At 43.3% G+C, this 23,743-nt stretch overlaps 2 protein-coding genes across 2 annotated transcripts in view; one reads left to right on the top strand and one right to left on the bottom strand.

Moving 5' to 3' along the window:
* Positions 1-17,204, top strand: part of CSPP1 (centrosome and spindle pole associated protein 1) — a 53,367-nt gene extending 36,163 nt beyond the window's left edge. The window contains exons 25-32 of the mRNA XM_042869810.1: positions 657-777; positions 1,479-1,624; positions 2,378-2,518; positions 5,566-5,606; positions 6,874-6,937; positions 9,524-9,633; positions 13,412-13,562; positions 15,311-17,204. Of these exons, the coding sequence (XP_042725744.1) occupies positions 657-777; positions 1,479-1,624; positions 2,378-2,518; positions 5,566-5,606; positions 6,874-6,937; positions 9,524-9,633; positions 13,412-13,562; positions 15,311-15,537 (1,001 nt within the window). The 3' untranslated portion in view covers positions 15,538-17,204. The remainder of the gene's footprint in view (positions 1-656; positions 778-1,478; positions 1,625-2,377; positions 2,519-5,565; positions 5,607-6,873; positions 6,938-9,523; positions 9,634-13,411; positions 13,563-15,310) is intronic.
* Positions 16,629-23,743, bottom strand: part of ARFGEF1 (ADP ribosylation factor guanine nucleotide exchange factor 1) — an 84,143-nt gene continuing 77,028 nt past the window's right edge. The window contains exons 33-39 of the mRNA XM_042869809.1: positions 22,703-22,772; positions 21,935-22,064; positions 20,964-21,103; positions 20,435-20,603; positions 19,686-19,824; positions 18,760-18,877; positions 16,629-18,048 (exon numbers count right to left, since the gene is read on the bottom strand). Coding sequence (XP_042725743.1) covers positions 17,884-18,048; positions 18,760-18,877; positions 19,686-19,824; positions 20,435-20,603; positions 20,964-21,103; positions 21,935-22,064; positions 22,703-22,772 — 931 coding nt within the window. The 3' untranslated portion in view covers positions 16,629-17,883. The remainder of the gene's footprint in view (positions 18,049-18,759; positions 18,878-19,685; positions 19,825-20,434; positions 20,604-20,963; positions 21,104-21,934; positions 22,065-22,702; positions 22,773-23,743) is intronic.

Below are 23,743 nucleotides of genomic sequence, written 5' to 3' on the forward strand. Positions count from 1 at the left end.
GTAGGAGCATTTAAACTAGTAAAACTTGCTCGCCTGATAGATTCTGCAGCCAAACTAAAAGGTGCTTGCTAGAATGTATGTAATGTGAAAAACAAGGAATTTGTAAAACTTGACACTTGTTGAGGAATGCTGTCCTAACTACAAAAACCCAGCAGCTGAGACCAACAGTAGTTCTGAAAATTCAGCATGAGCACACTCTAAAAATAAGTGTTGAAGTTGGAACTCCTTAACACTTAAGAGATGGCACTAAGCAGATTGATATTTCTCTTTTGAACTGTCCAGAGGGATTTAGGAGACAGAAATGGGTTTTATGTGTTGATACCACCTCAGTTCCTGTCTTTTAACTCTCAGGAGAACTGTGTAGATTTACAAATTGCAGGATAAGGCTGCTTACTGTCAGCATCCAGTTGCTTCTTAGCTTTTCCTTTTTTTAAACGCAGCAGAACATTTCTGTTGAAGTTTGAATGCTTTTTGCTGTTCTGGTGACTTCATCCTTCTGCTGCCTTAAAATACAAGTTCTCCCCTGGTTTCTAAAGTATGAAATGCTTGTGCATATCTAATCGCTTTAATTAACAGTGCATTGTCATTTTTTTCACCTTGCATTTACGAGGCAGGCAGAAAAGTGTCTCTAACACTTTATTGGTGTTAAATTACAGAAGAAAGAAAGAATGTGATAAATGAATTATCAGAGATGAGGAAACAGCTTCGTAGTGAAGAGAGGCGACTGCAGGAACAGTTGCTAAATGTGGCTAGTGATGATGATGGACCAATTACACGGTGAGAATTTCATCTTCATTTTTTAGAAGTCAACTTTTGTACAGGAACTTGGAGCTACTGTGTATTAGAAGTGTCAGTTGGCTAACATGATGTGTTAAAAGAAAACATGGGCATTAAACTTACACATACCTTTTTTCATTTTTCTGATGTGTGGTTGGCTGGTTGTTTTTTCCAGAAATCTTTCTAAGTTTCAATCTAAGAATGAGTGTGTTGATAATGTTGGTAGTTAGAATATTTGGTCTGTTGGTCTAAAACTGATGTCTAAGTTTTTATCTCAATGCCTTCCCTCCAAGGCTGTGAGTTGTGTCTGGAGACTGCAGTATCTGTTAAATAGAGCAATGCTGTGGGAGTACTTTCTTCCTTAAAGAAATTCATACCCTTTTATTTAAAACTTCATGGTTTGCTTCCAAACTGTGCTAGGTAACTGTACCCACTAGTTGCAAAAGACTCATCAGATCAGAAGTCATAGTTCTGTTCCTTAAAGTAAGAGGTTCTTTTTTCTTTGTTTCAAATAGATTATTTCTTCTCATTACATGATATGCAGTGTGATTATTTTCAAAATTATTAGTAGCTTTAAGTAAACAGTTGCTTAGTGTCTAAGTATAAGAAGTGAGTTTTATTAGCATTAAACTATGCTTTCATGTAATTCATGAGTACTGTGGTTTGAAATGATGTTTTGCTTGTTTCACACACTTTTCAAGTGGGAGGAGAGAGAAGAATCCAAAGGACATATTTGAGATGGCCAGGCTGCGTCTGCAGGCTCCGGTGAGGCGGCCTTCGTCGAAGGATGCACAAGATCCTGTCAACATGCAGAACATCTGGGATTTTAATGAACTTAAATACAAAGGTAGGGAGATCTTGTTGCTGAGGAAGAAAGTCTGTGAAACATCTTTTCCTCCATCTTCCACGTCACTCAGGATTTAAAACAAAAAACACTGGCTTCTTCTCAGCCACTGCCTATGTGCAGCATGCTCTGTGGGCAGCATTTTGCATGCATTTATGTCACTTAGTGTGGGTGTTTCTACAAATGTCTACAGTTTGTTGTTAGGTACTGCACCACTGCCAGAATCAGTGTGCAACCACTTGGCACATACCTTATGGGGAACCTTGCTAAATTTTATGGGGGTCTTTTAAAGAATACAGGTAATTTTGATGGAGAAATGTTTTTCTTTTCCAAAATGTTTGTCAACTGTTGAATATTGATTCAAAGAATGCTTTGAAAGATTTTAATTTCATAAATTGTTTAATTATATGATTTGAGCTGTTCTCATAACATTTCTAATTTGATCGATGGACGCCCCCCAAAATGCCTTCTAGATTTTGGGGGGAGAAAGCATTGCTCTTCTCTGTAAGGGCCTTCTGGCTGGAGATGTCATTTGGAAGTTAAACAGGAGTGCAAGCTCTTTAAAATGAGGGTATATCAGCCTGCATCTCTTATGCCTGCCATGAAAGTGTGCTACTAAACAGCTTGGGGGATAGAATGCCATTGTTATCATTCTGTTTAATGTTTCTTCTGACTGTGAATGTGTAACTGCTTTAAAATTTCTTTTCCAGAAACATTAGTTTAAAGTAAAATTCTTATTTCCTGTCTTTGTTCTAGATTCTGAAACACGTGTAGGCTTAAGGCAAATGTATCCTGATCCTCCAAAAGATGACCAGACTCTAGAGATTCAACAGCAGGCTCTGTTGAGAGAGCAGCAGAAGAAACTTGACAGAATGAGAATGAGGAGAGAAGCAGAAGGTAAGGAATAATTTCAGTGGCTTTGTCTATTGCTTTTGTATTTGATGAAGGTTTTTAAAAAATGGCAGTTGTGATTTTACCTTGATGTTCCCTGTCAGCACTGCAGCACAGAAGTGTAAAGCACTTCTGTTCACCAGAACACTGAAATTCTGTCACATTAAAAAGCATAGAAGTATTGAATGACTTCTTTTAAAAATTAGTGTGACTATTTCTCCTCATTTCCCTGAAAGGAATTTAATTACTGCTTTGTGCTTGCTTCAGAACAATGCAAGAGAGAATTAGGTTTCTTACTTTCTGTTAAAGAAAATCATAGAGCAGTAAAAATCTTCAGCTGATACCTGGTGGAGGTGTTAGCAGGTAAGTCCCTCCCAGCACCTTTTCAGTTCTCACTGGAGGAGATGGCTTTGAAGCTGTATCAGTTATAGTGCAGCCAATGTGTCTTCTACTTTTATCTCTTAGTACTAAATTCCTTTTATGTTTGTAGTCATGGTTTGAATGTTTCACAGACTCAGAAATCTGTATCCTAGAACAGACTTTGCTTTAGAAATCATGTGTAAGATTTTGCAACTTACTAGCAACTTCAGAATGGGTGGATGTTTTGGTGTTCAAGCAAGGTGGGCAGTATTGCTTATGAATAATATAACATTGCAGTTACAAATCAGCATCTCTGTAACGTCTTCTGGGCTGATTACAGGATTTTAAATATCACATAATGTCAAAATTGGGTGTGCAGGGTTGCGTTCAGTCTTGACCTTTCTGGGGTGGACTGAAATTGTGCAAAAGAGGTCAGTAGTTTCAGTGGAGAACTGTGTGTTTCTGGTTTTGGTTTTCTTCCCATTGGAGTATTACTTAACAGGCAGTCTGAGAAGGCTCTGATTTAATGTTGCCTGGAGAGCAACCTCCACTAGCTGGAAAGCAAACTTGCCTTTTTTCATTAGCTTTAAGGCTGAGTGGTTGTATTAGATGTAAGCTAATGCTGAATGGATACTGCAGTCTTACATGGGGGCAAACTAGCAGCAGGCATTTTCTGCTGGAACACAAGGAGCTGATTTCTAAAATAACTTTCCACTGAATCTTACGGAGGATCCTCAAGCAGCCTTTTCTCTCTCTCAATCCCATTTACTGCTTTACAACATCATTTATAGCCTGTCAGCACGTACTGAGCTAGATAATTAGTTACCATGTTATCTCTGTATTTCCAGTTCATTTTCCTCAGAGACAAGTTCATCTTCTTCCCCTCAGTGAAAATCGATGAGCAGTTTTATTGTCTGATATGAGGCAGACAGGAAGATGAATTAAAGCAATATGTATTGTGGATAAGAGGCCGTGTTACAGGATGTTGTGGCAAAGGCTTTCCTGTTTTATCATACTGTATGATAGTGTGGATTGCCTTACCTGCTTAAAACAAATATTTGGAGAGAAGGCTGTGGGGAGACCTCATTGCAGCCTTCCAGTATTTGAAAAGGGGATTATAAACAGGAGGGAAATCAACTTTTTACAAGGGTAACAGTGACAGGTCAAGGCAAAATGTCTTTAAGCTCAAGGAGGGAAGGTTTAGATTGGATATCAGGAGGAAGTTCTTTACAGAGAGAGTGGTGAGGTGCTGGAACAAGCTGCCCAGAGAGGTTGTAGGTGCTCTCTTCCTGGAGGTGTTCAAGGCCAAGTTGGTTGGGGCCCAGGGCAGCCTGGTCTGGTACCAGATCTGAAGGTGGTTGGCCCTGCCTGCAACAGAAGGGTTTGGAGGTTGATATCATTGGTGTCCCTTCCAGCCCAAGCCATTCTATGATTCTGTGGCTGTCCTTAGGACTGCTGCAGCTACTTCTGGGATGATAAATAGTGTAGTTTACACTCTTTTTTTTCTTCTTAATTCACAAATATATTTAATAAAAGAAAAGCAAATGAAATGTACAAAATACCTGTGAAGGTGAAGATAAGAAAAGAAAAATATGCTAGAAAAGGCAGTATAATCTTATAGTAGGAAGGCCATATACTTTCAGGTTCTCAGGTATAGCTTGGAAAGTTCAGATTCACAGAATCATAGGGGCTGGAGGGGAGCTCTAGAGATCATCAGGTCCAGTCCACCTGCAAAGCCCCCTACAGCAGGCTGCACACGTAGGAGTCCAGGTGGGTCTTGAATATCTCCAGAGAAGGAGAATCCGCAGCCTCCCTGGGCAGCCTGTTCCAGTGCTCCGTCACCTCACTGTGAAGAAGTTCCTTTGCATGTTGGTGCAGAACTTCTCTGCTCCAGTTTGTGGCCGTTTAATTGCTGTCTCATCTGCAGTTATTTAAGCTGGTGTGTTCTCATTACCATGTCCTAGTTTCACTGGGGTTCAGCAGTGTGCAGAGCGTGTCACAAAACAAACTTCTTTCTAGCTGTGTACCTAAATGTCTCGTCAGATACAGTATTTCAAATGATGTGTAAAGATGTTAAGGTCTCAACAGGTGAAACTAGGGAGGGTGAAAGAAAAACCCAGGTATTCGTGCAGCAACCTTTTGTGCTCTCATGGGTTTATTTGATGCTTAAAACTATACATGTCCAACCCGGTAGTTTTTTGTTGCTCTCTTTTAAGAAGAAAAATCTTTTAATAAAAAATGTTTTAAAAATCTTTGATCCTTACGTACCTTAACTATATGATATGTTTTGAATGTGGCCCAAGACAATTGCTTAGGCAAGCTAAGAAGTTGGACACCTGTGGTAAACCATCTCACAAATTGAGGTCTTTCTGATATATCCAGCCCTTCAGAAGTGTGTGCACTTGAGAACCCTCAAGTGAGAACCCTAGTGTTCTCAGAAATAATATGCTATTGACTCCTGTTTGATTTTTCTGGTAATACGTTGGCATTCAGACACTTCACTGATGTTCGGAGTTTTCAGATGTTCAGTTAAAATGTATACAATTTTAAAGGAAGTTGTAGTAATTGACAGTGGTTTTTCTCTTCCATGTAGTAGCAGAAGTTTTGTCTGCATGTCGTGTGTCAGTGTTATCTCTTTTCTTATGACACTGTAATTATTTAATCTTTTCTCTACGTGGTTCTCATGGATGAAGATGATTCTCCTTCTGCCTACAACCCACAAACCATGGGACTGGTAAGAACAAAACAAGTTTTTTTTTTAAAAAAAAAGTAATATTGTGCTTTTTTCAAGCACAAGAAATGCTTAATGCTTATTAAATTGTGTGGCTTGTACAGAATTTGGAGGAAAGAATTACACCCAAGACAGCGAGCTTCTTTAATGCTATTGCTTAATAGAATGATTAACAGGTTCTTAAGCTTGACGTGGAAGTTGTTTATCTTTGTATATAGAGATTGTTTGATTCATTAGCTTCCTTTCTTAATATTCATCGATACTTACTTTATATTCATATGATGTTAGATTGCTGCTGGGAGTGTGAATTAGTGGAAGCAGCCGAGCCAGCAGCAGTATCTCTGAATCCACGTGACTTGAGTGATGCACACTGTCTCAAAGGAGAGGTTTATTTTCAGGTGTAAATAAAGCCAAATGAAGTGCTATCAGAATTGGGTTTTTATTTTTTTTCACTAACCTAACTGCAGAACAGCAGACTTCAGTGGTGTTTTGTGGGAGTGTGGGCCCATATATGGTGGAAGACTGCAAGGAACAGCCATTAGCCTCAAGGATAACACTATAACTTCATGCAGAAACGAAATATTACTGAGCAAATGGAAAATATACATCACCTTAATGCATGTTAGAGTTGTAAATTAATACCTGAAAGTCTTCTCCAGAGCAGTAGTTTGCAGTAAAAAGTTTGTTTCCCCTTGTTTCCTCAAATAGTTTCCACTACTTTGATTTTCGTAGTGATTTTCAAGTTGAGTTTCTGCTGTGAATGGTTGCAACTATGCAGTGAACTGTAAGCAATGATCTTACTGCTTGTTATTATTAGGAGGATATTTGGTGCTTTAATACCAAAGATTGCACGTGGTGGGATAAGCAAAAACATGAGGAGTCTTCCCTCTTTTGATCAGAGCTTTGGACAAACCTTGGGTGCAGGCCTGCTGCCGGCTTTGTCCTGTGGTGTAAAGCTCAGGTGGTGACTGTTATGCACCCCTTGATGGATATGGTGGCTTACACAGGCTGCCACAACCATTGCCACGTGCAGACAATTACAGTAAATGGTGCTGCAACAGAAAAGTCCAAAAACTACTGCGTAAGGAGAACATGAACTATTTGAAAAGACGCACTTTTTTGCAGCTATGAAGTATAGAATAGTGCAAAACACTGCGTAGCTGCTGTTTCCTTTGCAGAGCTTCAGCAGATATTAAATGTACGTTATTTATAATTAGGTAATAGATATTGAGGCATCTGACTTTGCATGTCTTCTGCTTCACCTTTGCAGTTCAGGAATGACTCCCACGAATCCTTGAAAAATTCGCTGTTGGAATCCGACAGTGCTTTTATTGGTGAGTTTCTCTTTTAGCACATGAGGAGTGTACAAATGTGCCTTTTAGCATAGTGATGCTTTTCTGAACAGATTATTGCTGTTTTAGAAGTTGCTGTGGGTATAGCAACTGTGATTTTTTTTAAAGTGATAAATTATGCCATCAGTACAAATGCAGATCTTTATGGAATTGTACTGCAGTAAACTTGCATGGATCACACCTAAAGTCAACAACTCTGCTAAGAGCCTTAGGCTGCTTTATGTCTTTTTGTGAGAAGGCATCTTTCTGTGTAATGCTCTCTCTGGGATGTCGCCTTGCTGGGGAGCTTTATTCATTTATTTTTATTTCTGATAAAAACCAGAAATGAAACAAAACTGAAAACCAACCAGCTCAGGTCTCTTAAGTGTTAATTTTCCATTAGTAGGCATTACAGTGCCTTGAAATTCTCTTTGTCATCTAAGGGAAATAATCCTATATGGTTTTTATTCTCTGCTATGGGGAAGATGCAGTACTTTTTAATGAAACTCAATATTTTTCCATATACTGATTATAATCACATCTGGCTTTGCTTAAAAGCTTTTTTTTTTTTCATTTGAAATATATTCACACTTACTCTATTAACATATGGATCCTGGAGAACCTGGACATTAGGAGGGGCACAGGGTATTGCTTTCAGCCTTGTTCAATGCATTTGGTGCTTTCTGTAGTCTTACATTCTTCGAATTAGGAAATCCTATTTAATATTTACTGCTCAGATAATGAAAAGAAAGATGCTCAGTGCTCTTAGATGAAGTGAGTGCATCAGTCTAGAATCTGGCCAAATAGCCTGCCTGTAATTTTGGTCAAGATGGGTGCCTGTGGAGAGATGTGAGCAGGAGGGCAGCTGTTGCTGCCCTGCAGGTGCTCTTCAACCCCCAGTGACACAGAGCTCTGAGGCTACCTGAGCCAAATGCTGCATGTTTACATTTAATATGCCTTGATAAGGTGAGGCTTTGGCTCTCTGTCCTCTATGAACTGTATCCCCTCTTTTGGAATGCAGGGAATGTGGCCACTGAGGACAAGGAGAAGGCTGAGGTCCTCAATGCCTTCTTTACATCTACCTTCAATAGCCAGGGCAGTTTATCCTCTGGGCTTTTTATGCCCTGATCTGGAAGTCTGGGATGCTGCTCAGAAAACGCCCCCAGCGATTCAGGTGGAGACAGTCAGAGCTCCTCCTCCATCTGGACTGTCACAAGTCCATGGGACCGGATGGGCTGCACCCTTGGGTGCTGAGGGAGCTGGCAGAGGTGATTGCTGAGCCCCTCTCAGCCATCTATCAGCGCTCCTGGTTGACTAGTGAGGTCCCAGAGGATTGGAGGCTTGCTGATGTGACTCCTATCTTCAAGAGGGGCTGTAAGGAGGGTCTGGGGAACTGTAGACCTGTCAGCCTGACCTCAGTACCAGGGAAAGTTATGGAGCAAATGATCTTGGATGAGATTGCACAGCATGTGCGTGGTGTCCAGGGGATCAGGCCCAGCCAGCACGGGTTCATGAAAGGCAGGTCGTGTTTGACCAACCTCATCTCTTTCTTCGACTGGGAGACCAGTCTGATAGATGAGGGAAGGGCTGTTGATGTAATCTTCCTAGACTTCAGCAAAGCCTTTGACACGGTCCCTCACAGGCTTCTTCTGGGGAAACTGGCTGCCTGTGGTCTGAACAGATATACACTTCTTTGGGTAAGGAACTGGCTACAGGGCCGTGCCCAGCGGGTTGTGGTGAATGGAGTAAAGTCCAGCTGGCAACCCGTTTCAAGTGGTGTCCCCCAGGGGTCAGTACTGGGGCCCATCTTGTTTAGTATCTTTATTGATGACCTAGATGAGGGCATTGAGTGCACCCTCAGCAAGTTTGCAGAAGACACCAAGCTGGGAGGTGGTGTTGATCTGCCTGAGGGTACGGCGGCCCTTCAAAGGGATTTAGACAGGTTGGATCACTGGGCTGAGGTGAATGGGGTGAGGTTCAACAAGGCCAGGTGCCGGGTCCTGCACTTTGGGCACAACAACCCCATGCAGCGTTACAGGCTTGGGAATGAGTGGCTGGATGAGTGTGAAGAAGAGAAGGACCTGGGGGTGTTGGTTGATGCTTGGCTGAACATGAGCCGACAGTGTGCTCAGGTGGCCAAGAGGGCCCACGGCATCCTGGCCTGCATTAGAAATGGTGTGGCCAGCAGGAGCAGGGAGGTGATCATCCCCCTCTACTCGAGGTGAGGCCACACCTCGAGTACTGTGTTCAGTTTTGGGCTCCTCACTACAGGAAAGATGTTGAGGTCCAGAGAAGGGCAACAAAACTGGTGAGGGGTCTGGAGCACAACAAGTCTTATGAGGAGCGGCTGAGGGAGCTGGGGACATGGGGTAATGGCCAGAAGTTGTATCAGAGGAGTTTTAGATTAGACATAAGGAAGAACTTTTTCTCTCCGAGAGTGGTCAGGCAGTGTTCAAGAGGCGTCTGGACGACGTGCTGCGTGATATGGTTTAGTGCTGGTGGTGGCAATGGTGATGAGGAGATGGTTGGACTGGATGATCTTATAGCTCGTTTCCAACCTTGTGATTCTATGATTCTATGATTTTGCAGGTGCTAATGGAGAAACTTTTTCTGCCTTAGAAGAAATTGACTTATCATCACAGCTTCCACTTTCTGCAAGGGAGAGGAGACGAATAAAGAAGAAAGCACTGGAGTGCGCTGTAAGTATGGTAACCAGATTGGCTTAAATATGAAGACAGGACACAAACCTGTTGTTGTTGGACAGTGCTTGTGGTTCCTTCGTGGCTGGATGACATGGATACAGAGGGTGTACATGTATGCCTAGTTGCCCTTTTTAAAAGTATGCTGGTGTTGTGGTTTAACCTGGCAAGCAGCTGAGTATGATAGAGCTGTTTGCTCTCTCCCACCAGGTGGGTTAGGGGAGAGAATTGGAAAAAGTGCACAAACTCCTGGGTTGAGATAATGGCAGTTTAATAAGAAAGAGGAAAAAATGAAGTACAAATAAACCCCTACCCCACAAACCCAAAACAACACAAGAAGTGATGCACAACACAATTGTTCACTGCTGGCCAACTGATGCCCCACCATTCCCTGAGGAATGGCAGCCTTCTGGCCAACTCCCCCATTTTCAACATGGCAGCATGTGGAATAGAATCTGTTTCGTTGGTCTGGGTCAGCTGTCCCCTCATCCCACGCCATCTAACTCATGCTCAGGTCTTACTCTTTCCAATAGGTCCTCATCAGCACCCTTGCCGTCCTTTGATCGTACAGATCTCATTGCTCTTTTTCTGTGGATTATCTCTTTAAAATGTCCATTGAGCTTATTTAGTCCATGACTTTGAGCTCCATCTGTCACAGCAGTCATTCAGGGCTGGAGAGATGGTGTGTGGTGTTGAATTGTTGCATGCTGAAGCCAAGCCAGGTTCCATTGTTCTATTGCTATACACCAGTGAGAAGAGCCTGGCCTCATCCCTTTGCCTCCCACCTCCCTTTAGATATTTATAAACATTTATCAGATCCCCCTCTCAGTCTTCTTTTCCTCAGGCTGAACAGACCCAGCTTACTTAGCTTTTCCTCATAAGGGAGGTGCTCCAGGCCCTTAATCATCTTTTTGGCCCTCCACTGGACTCCTTTCTAGGCAATCCCTGTCTTTGAACTAAGGAGCTCAGAACTGGACACAAATTATTGGCTGTTCTCACCAACACAAATCACCTGGAGGTACACAGCAGAGTTCCTCATCTTTACACGTTACCCCCTAAGTGCACCCAGGTCCTTGAGAAAAAGCAGCCTTATGCATGGGTTTGCCTTTGCTTGAGGCAGGACTAACCCATACTGTGGTGCCCTACACAGGGCTCTACAGGGACTTTATCTCCTCCTACAGAGCATAAGAGTTTTTTCTGGGCAGGGCCAGCTTGACTGGCAGATCTCTGAATGTTGATTAACCAGGTGACTTTTGTTAAACGTGTGCCCCAGTGTTTGAATATCCCAGCACCCATTGCTCTCAATGTAGTTTTAACAGTCCATTGCATCATTCCATTTTCCAGAGGCTGCTGCATGGTGGGGGATGTGATGTACTCACTCAGTGCTGTGCTCTTTGGCCCAGGTGTTTATGGGGTTGTCTCAGAAATTAGTCCCGTTGTCTGACTCAGTTCCTTCTGGGGTGCCATGTCACCATAAGACCTGCTTTTTAAGGCCCAGGATGATATTTTGGGTGGTGGTGTGGAGCACGAAATACATTTCCAGCCATCCAGTGTTTGCTTCCACCATTGCAAGTATATGGCACTTGCCATTATTGTGAGTGAGAAGGTGATAGAATCCGCCTGCCAGGCCTCCCTGTATTTATGTTTCAGCCATTGCCCTCCATACAAAGAGGCTTGCTTGGCTTGCTTAACTCCAGCATATTTCACATCTGTGGATAACCTGTGCAACAGTGTCTGTGGTCAAATCCACCCCTTGATCCTTATTCCATCTGTATGTTGCTCCTCTTTCTTGATGGCCTGAAGCATCATGGCCCATTGAGCTAGAAATCATCTTTACACTGCCAGTCAAGATCTACCTGAGTCACTTCAATCCTAGCAGCCTGATCCACCTGTTGGTGGTTCTGGTGTTCTTCAGTGTGTGAAGACTCTTGGGTAGGTGGGCATCTACAAGTTGTGCTGTTACCACCGTGTTCTCTACCTGGGCAGCAATATCATGCCACACTGCGGTGACCCAGATGGGTTCATCCTGGAATCTTAGTGTATGTCTCAGCTCACCCAGGGGTAGGGATCAGGAGGTTTTTGTCTCGTTTATGAGTTCTGTCGCATCCACCTCCTGTTCTTACGAATGCTTTGTAGCAGTTTGCTTCTTCTGATGCTTTCTCCTGCTCTCTGTTTAGGAGAAGCTGCTTCTTCCCTTACTGAGTGAGCTGACTTCTGCTCCCATTCTTTCTTCTTGGATACCTGTGACGGCTCAGCCATGGTGTCTGTTGCAGGGGTTGGATTATCCACAGTGTTGCTGTGGGTCTGTTGCTGTCAGATCCAGAGGCTGTCTCTTCCTCTTGAAGGTGGTGACTGGGGTCAAATGAGGCTAGGTAGGCCAAACCCCGGCATGCTGTAGTGATTTGTGTTTCTTTGGAGCTGCCAGGTGATGGTGTAATCACATGTTTCAATCACTTTTTCATATCTCTGCACTTGTTTAGAGTGAAGTTTCAATGCATTGGAGGTGCCCTGTGTTCTGGGTGCCTGCCCATGCCTTTGCAGCTGTCTTGCCTTGGGGCAGAGCTCTGGGTGGTGGTCTCAAATAATTGTTTAGCCTTAGAACGAAACCTGAAATATGCTCAGGAGACACAGAAATAACAACGTGCTGGTTTGGGTATCCCAAAGGTATACACAAATCTCAAGCATTCTTCTAATTGACCAGGAGGAGAAGGGCTGACTCTCAGAGAAGAAAAGGTAAGAAGTGTAATTGCTGATAGTTTCCAAAGTACAAGGATGGCAGCAATGCTGAGTGCAGCAGTAGATAATGCTTTTATCACTTTGTGAGTGTTATGCAGTACAGCAGAGTGAGAAAACCCAAAGCAGTCTTTAACCAGCCCTCTGCGCTGATAAACAGCAAAACGGGGAGCAAGTACAGCAAGAAAGGGATTGCACCAAGCAGCCCTGAGAGCAGCCAAAGCAGCCCTGAGAGCAACCAAAGCAGCCCTGACAACAACCAAAGCAGCTTTGAGAGGAGCCAGAACAACTCTGTGAGCCAGCAAATGAACATTGTGGACAGCAGCTATTAAAATAATGTGATAATTATGGAAAAAAAAAAAAAAGCAAATGTGTTCTCTGTAACACGCTGTGGTCAGATCTGTTGCTGTCTTGGCCCGCGTTGGGCACCAGAAGGAATGCAGTGGTGTAATGCAGCAGCAGCTCAGTACCACACCGTCGTTTGTGCACTCCTCCAGGGGAACTGGGGGAGAGAATTGGGGAAAGGTTTAAAAAAAAAAAAAAAAAAAGAAAGTGTGAGAACTCGCGGGCTGAAGTAAGGAAAGTTTAATAAGAAGGAAGAAAAGAATAAGCAAAATGAAGAAAAGAATGAATAAAACAAAAGCAATGCACGACGCAATGGCTCACCAGCAGCCAGCTGTACCCAGACAGTCCCCGAGCAGCAGCAGCCCCTCTGCCAGCTCCTCTGGTTCTACCGTTGCCTGTGTTTTGTCACATGAGATAGCTCTCTGGCCAGTTAGGTCAGCTGTCCTGCTTATGTCCCTTCCCAGCAGCTGCTGCACCCCCAGCTCCTTGCCAGCAGGGTGGTGTGAGAAGCTGAAGAGTCCTTGACTTGATGTAAGCACTGCTCTGCAATAACTAAAACACCAATGTGCTATCAACATTATTTTCTTCCTGAATCTGAAATGTGGCACTGCATCAGCAGCTATGAAGGAAATTAACTCTGTCCCAGCCAAACCAGGACAGCTATGTAACTGCAGGATTTCTGTTTTTGCACTTGCTGCAGGAAGGTGTCCCACCAGCCCAGACACCGCTGCTGCAGCCTGACAGTGTGTCTTTGCACTCCGACTTCAGCCTGGATGTTGATCAGATGAAAGGCAAAAACGAAGAACGAGTGCGCAGGCTGACCGAGCTCCAGCAGAGATCTGCTCACTTAGGTATGCCCGTGTGCTAGGATTTACTGTGTCATCTCTAGATAGGTACAGCAGTCAAAGGAATGAGCGTTCGTACACTGCCTGTAGCTGAGCAGGGAGTGCCTGGCTCCAATAGAAATTACTTATCGAGGTCGGTAACCGTTGTGAGAGGCTTCCAACAAGCTTCAAGCAGCGTGTTGTAGATGAAGCTTAGAAGAGCACAGTGGGGCAAGATGCTCTGAGTGCTGCCTCGTCACGCTCTGCTGCTTGTCCCATCCATACCACTGCTCATACTGCAGGGTGCTGTGTGGGTTACAGCAGCACGGTGGCGATGCTGAGGGAAAGAGAGCGAACCCTGACTGTTGTTGGTGGGAGGCCCGGCCTTTCATTTTTCATGCGATGTGATTTGTGCTAATGAATTCTTTCATGTAAGACAGAAATCTTTTTTTCATTGAGGCAGTCGCTGTGCTGTCTGGTGATTACAGTGTCAGTACCTTTTTATAAACACTGTGAGAGTGTGAGATGAATGAGATTACAGCTGCTGACAGGTTTTCTGTTTCTGTAGCTATGGGTTCTCTTGCGATGCTTTTTGTTTGTTATAACCACCTTGCTCAGATTTTTAGTGAATATGGAGGTAGGGTTTTTTTTTTTCCTTCTGTAATCCAAACAAATGGGTTTGCTGATTTCTGTCCATCCAAATTAGTCCACTTTTGCCCTGTGAGCTTCTTCTGCTCTCTTCCCTCATTTTCTGTCATCTCTTCTTTGTAACCATTCGTACTTCCGGCTGCTGGAGGAGGTAAATAAGAACAGAGGCTGCATCTGCCCAAATTTAAGTACTACTGTCTCTCAAGACAGGAACAATAAAAATAAGTGCTATATGTCTATCTTTTTCATATATTCATATATGATAATAGTAATAAAAAAGCATCACTGATATTCTATGCTGCACTGTGCCTAAGATATAAGGTCTGTATCTATGGCTGACCTGCAAAACCAGTCATAATAGCCTTCAGAGTGGTAGTGGACCCATGTTCTGAAGGGAAGCAATTGGTGGCAGCAGGCTCAACAAGCCCACTTCTTGGAACAACATTGCATTACGGTTCCTAGCTGTGCTGGAATGCCATCGGTGCAGGTAATTGCATTTGCCCTGCTTACCAGTGCTAAACTGTTTATTTCTTGGGTGTGAACAGAGTGTCTCACTGAGCGTGCTCAGCCATAATGCTGTCACTCAGTGGCTTCATTCTTCTCTGCATGTGTGCACTGGTACATGAGATATGCCTTTGTGCCAAGAGGCTTGGGGTGAGCAGCTGGGCAGGCAGAGGGGGGTCTGCCCACATCAGCCCTGTGTTGGTGTGGCACAGGAGAGGCTGTTGGCATTGGGCATGGAAGGCCTGTGGGGATGTACCTGCAGTGGGCCCTGACCTGCAAAACATCTGAAATGAGTCTTAAAAACAGCAATTCTTTGTTGCTTTTGTTCCTGCTTAGTCCAGACAAATCAGCATGTTTGGTGTAGGGATGATGATGTCTTTTCGGGAGGAAGTTTTTCACACAGAGGTGGTGATGCACTGGAACAGGTTGCCCAAGGAGGCTGTGGATGCCCCATCCTGGAGGCATTCAAGGCCAGGCTGGATGTGGCTTTGGGCAGCCTGGTCTGGTGGTTGGTGACCCTGCACACAGCAAGGGTTGAAACTCAATGATCGTTGTGGTCCTTTTCAACCCAGGCCATTCTATGATTCTCCTTCAGCACACTTGTGTTGTTCCTCTCCCCACAGGTGAGGATGTTGCCCTAGGAGAAGCAGATGACTTGCTGAAGCCTCCTCCATCCAAGGACAGCCGCCCGCCCAGTTCTGTTGAGTCCATTGCCACAGAGCCCTGGCTGCGGCCGGGAACGGCAGCGACGCTCCGCAGGTTCCTGACTGAGCAGCAGAGCCCAGCAAAGCTGTCTCCTGAGGGCACGCTGCCGCTGGGCTGGCAGGGCCTCTCCACTGCACATGGCTGAGCACAGCCTGAATGGAACCCACATGTGCCTTGCAGCAAGGGAAGGGAGCGTCCTGTTCGGCACTACTGCACTTTTAGAGTCTCTCATAGGGATAGCTGTACCCGATGTGAATAGCGTGGAGCTCTGTGTGCAATTACAAGTAGCAATAATGAAGAAATGGAAGCTGCAGTGCAGTGGGGATTCTGTACTACAGGGTGGTGGAAGTGGGGCAGTGAAGTATTTTGGCATTTTTTGCACTTTTTCTACAAGTTAGTTTCAGCCTTGGAGGCGAATTTGCAAGGAACAGCATGTGTGGGAATTTGATATTAAATCAGTTACATTTTACCTTTGCTCATAGCAAAACTCCAGGACTGTTTGTTTGCAAATAGAGGCACAACAGCAGAGATGCAGTTTGAGCTTTTACCCAAAGGATGAACAGCCTGGAGGAGGCCACTTCCCAGTGCTGAATGGGGGCTGTGGTGCTGAGGAGGTGAGCAGTTGTTATATGGAAGAAGGTCTGTTAGCAGTATATCTTACCTTCCTAACTTGGTTTGTGTTGGAGTATATATTTATGTTTCTGATTCAGGTGATAATAAATTATTTTGTTACTAAAAATCTGAAAGCAGGCTGAAGTAGCATTAGTGCTGCAGTTGCTGTCACTTCCCTTCTCACAAAGGAAGCGGAGTGCCAAGGCCCTCTTCAAAGCAGGAACAACCCATGGAGCAAGAGCTGAGCAGAAGCTCAGCAGTGTCCACAGCTTTTAGCATAACCCCATTCCCTCTTGCTTATGGTTCCCCCCCTTGGCTCCCACCATGCTGTTTGCATTCGAATCCTGTTGCTTCTTCAAAAAGGATCCTCCAAATCTTTCCTAACAGCTCAGTAGGCAGTGCTCTTTTTGCTACACCCCGGAAAGTCATAATGTTTTATGAGTGCAAACTACACAGAGGTCAGGCCCTTTAATTCCTGGCAGTGGCTTTTCCTGCACTCAGCTGCTTCCAGCACCCTGCTGCTGCCTGCTCTGTTCCTCTCCCTCAGTTCCAAGTCATGGATCCGTGGCAAAGGAAGGTATAAAACAAGTGCTGTTGCTTAGGCTGGTTTTGATTGCACTGATGAAAGAGTTCAAAAACTTTATTGACCTATAACCCGATTAGAGTATGCCAGATGAGAACCAAATATTGTACAGAAAGTTGTACAGAATTTTTTTTACATAGAAAACTTTACATATCTGTACCATATACATTTTGTCCATCTGAAAAAAATTTCTACATCCATTGTAATACAGAATGCTTGACAATCTCGTCTTTTAACCATCAGAGCACAATTCACAGTATGAATACATTTCCAATAAATTTAACCATCCCCAAACCATGCCCGATTTGTTACTTGAATATATTCAACATTAAATTCTGTACATCAGAGTGAAATCTACATCAAACAAAAAAACATGTGACAGCAGACACAACCTAGACTTGTTTGCAGTGATTCAAGTTCCACTCCTTGAAGGATCATCGTTTTGATGGCTCGTTATACTGAGAAGCCCTAAAACAAGCATAGTACAGGTAGTTCAGTCAGTCGTGGTACTTCTACCTCTGCTCTTGACCAAAGTCAGCAACACTAACTGCTGGGCTACAACGAAACCAGAGAAATAAACCACAACCCCCCAAAAATAAACCCAAACTTCTAGTGCATTTGGTAAACAATTCAGTGGTATGGGTTTTCAACAAATCAAAAATACAGAAATAAAACAATTCAGGAAGAACTGTATAGTGTTAAAGAGTTTATATTACAGACCTGCATCTCTGTACATTTTCACAGAAGGATGATTACCGATGTCTCAGTCAGCCTGAGTGTGCAAAAAATCTTAGAATATCAGACATAGTCGCTAAATAACTTCTACCATCAACAATAATCTCCTTTTTCTTTTCACTATAAACATTTGATCCTTCAAAATACAGCTCTCCTGAGTTGTACTTCTCGCAGAAGCTCAAACCTTTACATACAGATTTCTTTGGGTACGTTTTCCTTTCACACCCGCCACAACCACGTGTTGCTGTACTGCTGTCTAGGACAGGAAAGGATGGCGCAGCCCAACGCTGACAAGGGGACTGTGCTGAAAACTGGCTCTGTGCTCAGCACCGGCCAGGGCAGAGAAACCCATAGACAATCCATCAGGAAACAAAGGGACTGGAGTGTTGCAAGCCTTAATTACAGGTGTAAGCATCTGTACCATTCATCCTTAGACACACGCTGCCTGCTGTACAAAGAAACCATTTCTACGGATGCCCAGACAGAACGGCTCAGCTCGCTGGTCCTTTTATTTAGCTGAGGAGTTCAGGCTTTTAAGGGAGCAACCCCCAGTCACTAGTGCTACTGCTTGCTGATTGCAGACTCGTGCTCTGCTGGTTGGGATATCTGAAAAACCACGCCGATCCGCAGGAAAAACCTTCGCAGAACAGCCCGGAGTTCAGGGATAAGGTCAAACTGCATAATTTCACACAAGAGAGGATAGTAGAAAGAGGCGTGAGCCTTGAACTGGGGAGAAAACAAACAAACAGCCAGGTTATTCCATAATGCACCAGCACACCTCAGAAAGCCTGTGAGTGAAGAATTTTAAATGCTCTCCTAAGTCAAGGTGAGAAATCCATGAAGTGACAAGCCGAAGCATCACCGTAACAGGAGCTCGCAGTGCTGGGATAAGGCTAAGGCAGCTGTCAAGCCTTCTGACATGCTCACTGGCTGCACACAGATCTCTAACTCTTATTCCTCACTAGGAAGAATTTTGCCCTCATCCGTTATGTCTGTGGTTGTGGTTGGCCTTGTTCACTTAATAATTCAGCCCAGTTCTGCTAGAAATGGTGTGAGATATAAATACAGATTTATTTAATCCAGAACTGCTTTGGAAAAGGTCAAGGTGACTCACGTGCAACATGGGAAGCAAAAGCAGGAGTTATTTCCAAGCACTTTGAAAGCAGTACCAGCCACTAACCCTTCTCAGCAGGAGAGGCATAAAAGCGACTTAAAACACATTTCTAAACAATTTTAGCATCTTTAAAATATTCTCAGACAGCTCAGCACTCACTGTACCCCCATTCTGCAATGCAGCCGTTGGTAACCAACGAGTGCAGCTGCAACACAGATTTCTACAATACACAACCCTACAGAGCAGCAGGAACTTCCGAAGCAAAGGGCTGCTGGTTTGGAATGATACTTAATGCAGCATTTCAAGTAGTTCCCATTACCTACCCTTTCATCACTTATCTTCAGAACTTTAGTCAAAAATAAGAGCAGTAGATTAGTCCAGGCCTCCCGATGGCTTTCTGATGTGAGAGTAAGAAAGTAACTCAGAGCCTCACTGCAGACACTGGAGAGAGAAGACACAACCCAGTAACTCACACTGTATTTTGAGCTCTACTGTAAGGTGAGCTTTGGCTTTGTAAGTAGCCACACCAGCATAGAAAACTGGCACAGAACCACATTGCTCTGGGAAAGCTACTGTGAGTCTCATGATTAACAAAAAGCAGTGGCTTTGCTCAAATGAAAACCAAAACCCAGTGCTGAACAGGATTATGAACTGTAATAGCAGTGTTTGCACGTCTACATAAATGGTACCAAATACTCTCTGAGGGGTGTTAGAATGCAAGACAAAATGATACAAAAGACTGAACCTTGTGCTGGTGCAAGAACATACTTTTTCATCTTTGCTCCAAGTCCTTTTAATAGACTTGGTCTATTAAATCTTAAAATACTTCCATTCTTTCTCCACCATGGTTTGAAGGCCTCTGTTATTCCAACTATGGCTTGAAGGACTTTGCAAAGTAAGAACGTTCAGGTAAATCTGAGTGGATTATAATTAATATCCAACAATGCAAAAAACAACATGCCACAAGCTTCTATGTGCCCACAGGATCCTGAAAGCCTGTGCTCATTTCTACAGATGAGAACCAACAGCATCAGCTCCCTAAAACAGCTGAAGCTACTGGGAAGAAAAAAAGAAAAGTTTGATATATACATATATTCTTTGTAAAAATCCCTCACTGACCCACATGCTAGCTGGGACCACCACCACACAGCGCTGTTCACTCAAGTAAGTGTACTACAAACAAGCAAACCCAAACCAGCACGTTCTTTAACAGAGATAACATTAACAGGTTCTGCTATACAGCCCTTACTTTAGCAGCCTTTGCTGGACTTCTTCCCACGCGCTGGTTCGGCTTTCATCCATGTACATGCGGAACAGAATGCGTAACCCACAGGCAAGACTGCTTGTCTCCTGCTTCAGAAGATTGGGCTTGGACTTGCCTTTAAAACCTGAAGAAATTCAAAGAACCCATTTAGGGTTTTGTTTGTTTCACTTAAGTTTTTGGTACCTCTGCTGAGCATGTCCTGCATATAGACAGCATACTACACATGTTATATTTGTTAACATACAACACGCAACACATATGAACAGAAATAATACATGTTTATACAAATATATGCATTTAAGTATTTATTTTATAATGCATACTATGTATTTATAGATTAATATTGCTAATTTTAGTGCAAGGAATAGGTTGAACTGCTCCAGTACAGAGATTCCATTTTCAACCCGTTTTGGAAAACGCCACAATTTCGAGAGCAGACTTGTTAGCCCCACAACCCTCCTAACACTGTTTTGCACCTGTAGTTTCCAAATACAGGACTCACACCTACAGCCAGTGTTTTACTTGGCAGCTGTGTACACCCAAAGGCAGCCCCTTACATCTTTGGAAATTCAAAAGGCATTTGCATCCAAATAGATGGGGCCTCCTTCACTTAGGGATGTCTAAGGCTATAAAATTACAGCATCACTGTATTTTTAAAGCTTTTTTACCCATCTATTCAAAGCAGAGCAGAATGTTCATGAAGAATCTCTCTCCACAGAGACTGACTGACTCACCTGCTTTCCAGAGAGCAGTTCTTTGTTCATTGTTGGAATTAAATGCCTTGGCAAACCTGTGAGATTCTAGCAGACAATCGAGGAGTTTGAAAAGCTGCTGTGATGTCAGAAAACGATACATCCCTTGATCTTGTGTATCCACGTGGACATCAAAATCTACTGCATCTCTCTATTTGGGGAAAAAAAGATTTCAGGTCAGAATTGACAAGTGCCTTCATTAAGCTCCTGTGACATTGCAATCCTACCCTGTTTTCATCTGCAACTGTACTTAAACTTAAAACTGTATGAAAAATTGCACCCCCATCCCAGGTTGGAGAGATCTCTGAACAGCAAACATTCTAATCTCCACAGCATAGCACAGAAGCACAGCAAACCCCATTTTACACAAGCTGTAAAAGATCTCAACAGTCTGCTGCAAGTTCTCTAGCACTTCTAAAAGCTGTAAATTCGATGTTACAGGAGTTTATGAAACTTTGTCCACTTGAGAAAACGCTGTTAAAGAGGGAATACACCTGTACATTTTACTTACTTGTGCTGCTGCTAGATTCTCTGCATCCTCTTTTTTGCTAGTTGCAGGGAAGAACACAATGTTGTCGATAGTCTGAATGAGTTCCAGTTGTACAACGCACTTGATCAGAAGAGCAGCAAACAATTTCTGTTCTGGAAATTCTTTGAAAAAGAAATAGTGCTTAAAACACCAGAGTATTATCTTACTTCTCCAAAGCTGTTCTTCAGTTTATTCCTACAACAGCTCAACTTCAAGCACATAAACCAACTCCGGAATCTGCCCACCTAAATCACTGCTCCAAAATCAGGGCTGATGACCGTGTTAACAAGGAAGGCTTTAAAAAATTACTTCCTACCTTTTGCCAAGTCACCTGCCACGCACTGGGCAAACAGTCAGCATTACATAAAATCACCCAACTTAATGACCCTGTTTTTAGCACCAGTGCAATGGCAAGAAGCAGCAGCTGGGAGACTGCCTGCAGGCAAAGGAGGCAAAAGATAACACTGGTATCACAGATGCTTGCCTCGTCCTTGGGGCAGTAATAGCACTAGGCAAGAGCATTTTAGGCAGCAATGCAAAACTTCACGTAAGTATCTTAAAGGTTTGATATACTCTCTTCAGACCTGTCTACGTGTACTTGTTCTACCTACTGATTTTATTGCACTCTACACAGAAACAACTGTCTTCTTACAGAGAAAAACTACTCTCTGATACAGGACTGTAAGGAGAGCACAATTTTTAGTATTTTGCACTAAGTAAAAAGCCTACAAAAGCCAGCAGCATCTTTCTCACTTTTTAATGCACTGCTCAAAATTGCAGACCCCACAATATTCCAAAGGAATTCTGTGATACAGCATGGAGACAAAAATGTAATCCATGCCATTTTTTTCCCACCTGATTTTTCTTAAACTGCAGTTGGAGCTACAACTAAAGACATCACCTGCTAAGTACTACCCAACTGATACAAGACACCAAACCACTCAAACACGCACTTGCTGTTGATCTGGCTTTGCTCACTTCTTCACTTCCTGTGGGCACTGCAGTGGGTTGATGTGGACGTCCATCTGAGGATCTCGGTTGAACAGTATCATGAATATCTACAGATTTCTGGGAGATTGTATCCTATAAAGAAACCCCAAAAATTATTTACAGAGTACTTCTGTGAGCTAATCATCAATAGCAGTGTGCTTCTTACACAGCAAGTCAATGAGTAGTATTTTGGATATTTCTTTTTCTACATCAGCTGAAGGTTACAATCACAGAATGGCTTGCATTGGAAGGGACCCCAACAATCATCAAGTTCCAACCCTTCTGCCACACGCAGGGCCACCAACCTCCACATTCAATACCAGACCAGGCTGCCCAGGGCCCCATCCAACCTGGCCTTGAACACCTCTAGGGATGGAGCATGCACAAGCTCCACAGGCAGCCTGTTCCAGCACCTCACCACTCTCATAGTAAAGAACTTCCCTCTTAAATCCAACCTAAATCTTCTCTCCCCCAACTTAAAACCATTTCTCCTTGTCCTGCTGTTATCTACCCTTGTAAAGCACTTACTCCCCTCCTGTTTGTAGGCCCCCTTTAGGTCCTGGAAGGCTGCAATGAGGTCACCCCACAGCCTTCTTTTCTCCAGGCTAAACAAGCCCAGCTCCCTCAGCCTGTCTTTGTAGGTGAGGTGCTCCAGCCCTCTGATCATCTCTGCAGCCCTCCTCCGGACCTGAACGCTTGCAAGCTTTTAAAGTATTAACTTGGCAGCTTACCAGTTTTTCTTTTGCATCAGATGGTGATACAGGGACAAAAGCCCCACTGATCGGCTTCCAAGTCAGCAGCCTTGAAAAGGCAAAACCAGTAACAAATAAATTAGTAAGCATAAAAGAACACTCAAAACTGATACTCTAGCAGGCAAACCACTCTAATAAGGTGGTTGGTTTGTTTTCAAAGTTAAGGAAGCAAAACCTAAGAAGCGGATATAGACAACTTTGTAAATTAATAAACTTATTTCACTTTTAAGGAGTAAAATAGCTACATTTTGTTCTTTCATACGTATTGAAAAATTTCAATATCTTTGTTGTTTTTTTTTTAAACTTCTGCATTTCTGCCAATTGCCTGATTGGACAACTAGATTCTGTTCTAGGCAGAATATCAGTACTTTAGTGTCACCAGCCAGCCTCATTCTCTCATACTGCCTTAAGCTGTCCTCAGAACATGGACTGAATTTATCCACCCCAGGCCAAGTCAACATGCTGTGAAGATCCTCTGCCATTCTCTATTTGGGATATGTGCCAGCATTAAGGTTCTATTTACACTTAAAAGTAGACATTTCCACTTAAAATTCAACATATCCATGTCAGGTCATTGCTGTTATAAGGCAACAAGACACTGATGACAGTACTTCTGATCTCTCTCCTGCTATTTTCCTATTGCATGCAGCTGTCTCAAGGCTCTGTGCCTTAAACACTTAAAGGTTTTATCAACTGCAGTTTATGGAGGCTGTTTGTGCCTGACAACAATTGAAGGAGCTCAGGTTAAATAACTTAAGTGGGCAAATCATTGCTTGGTCCACCACAAGTATAGCTAGAAAGAAAATTAAAGTTATTGGTCATTGTTAGCATGTCAAACTATTTAGGAGGCGTTTATGGAGTAAGGCCTCAATCTGAATGAAGCAACCCCTGATGAACATTTTTGTCTGCATTTCTTAAGAAAGATCTTCCCAAAACTGTAAAGGATCCTAACTTGACACATCACTGGTCTCCGTACAACTGAAATAAGACAAATCACAGCAAATGAAAAGATAAAATCTA

The sequence above is a fragment of the Lagopus leucura genome, unplaced genomic scaffold (genome assembly GCF_019238085.1).
Source record: "Lagopus leucura isolate 7727_CA_CO unplaced genomic scaffold, USGS_WTPT01 Super-Scaffold_100002, whole genome shotgun sequence".
NCBI lineage: Eukaryota > Metazoa > Chordata > Aves > Galliformes > Phasianidae > Lagopus > Lagopus leucura.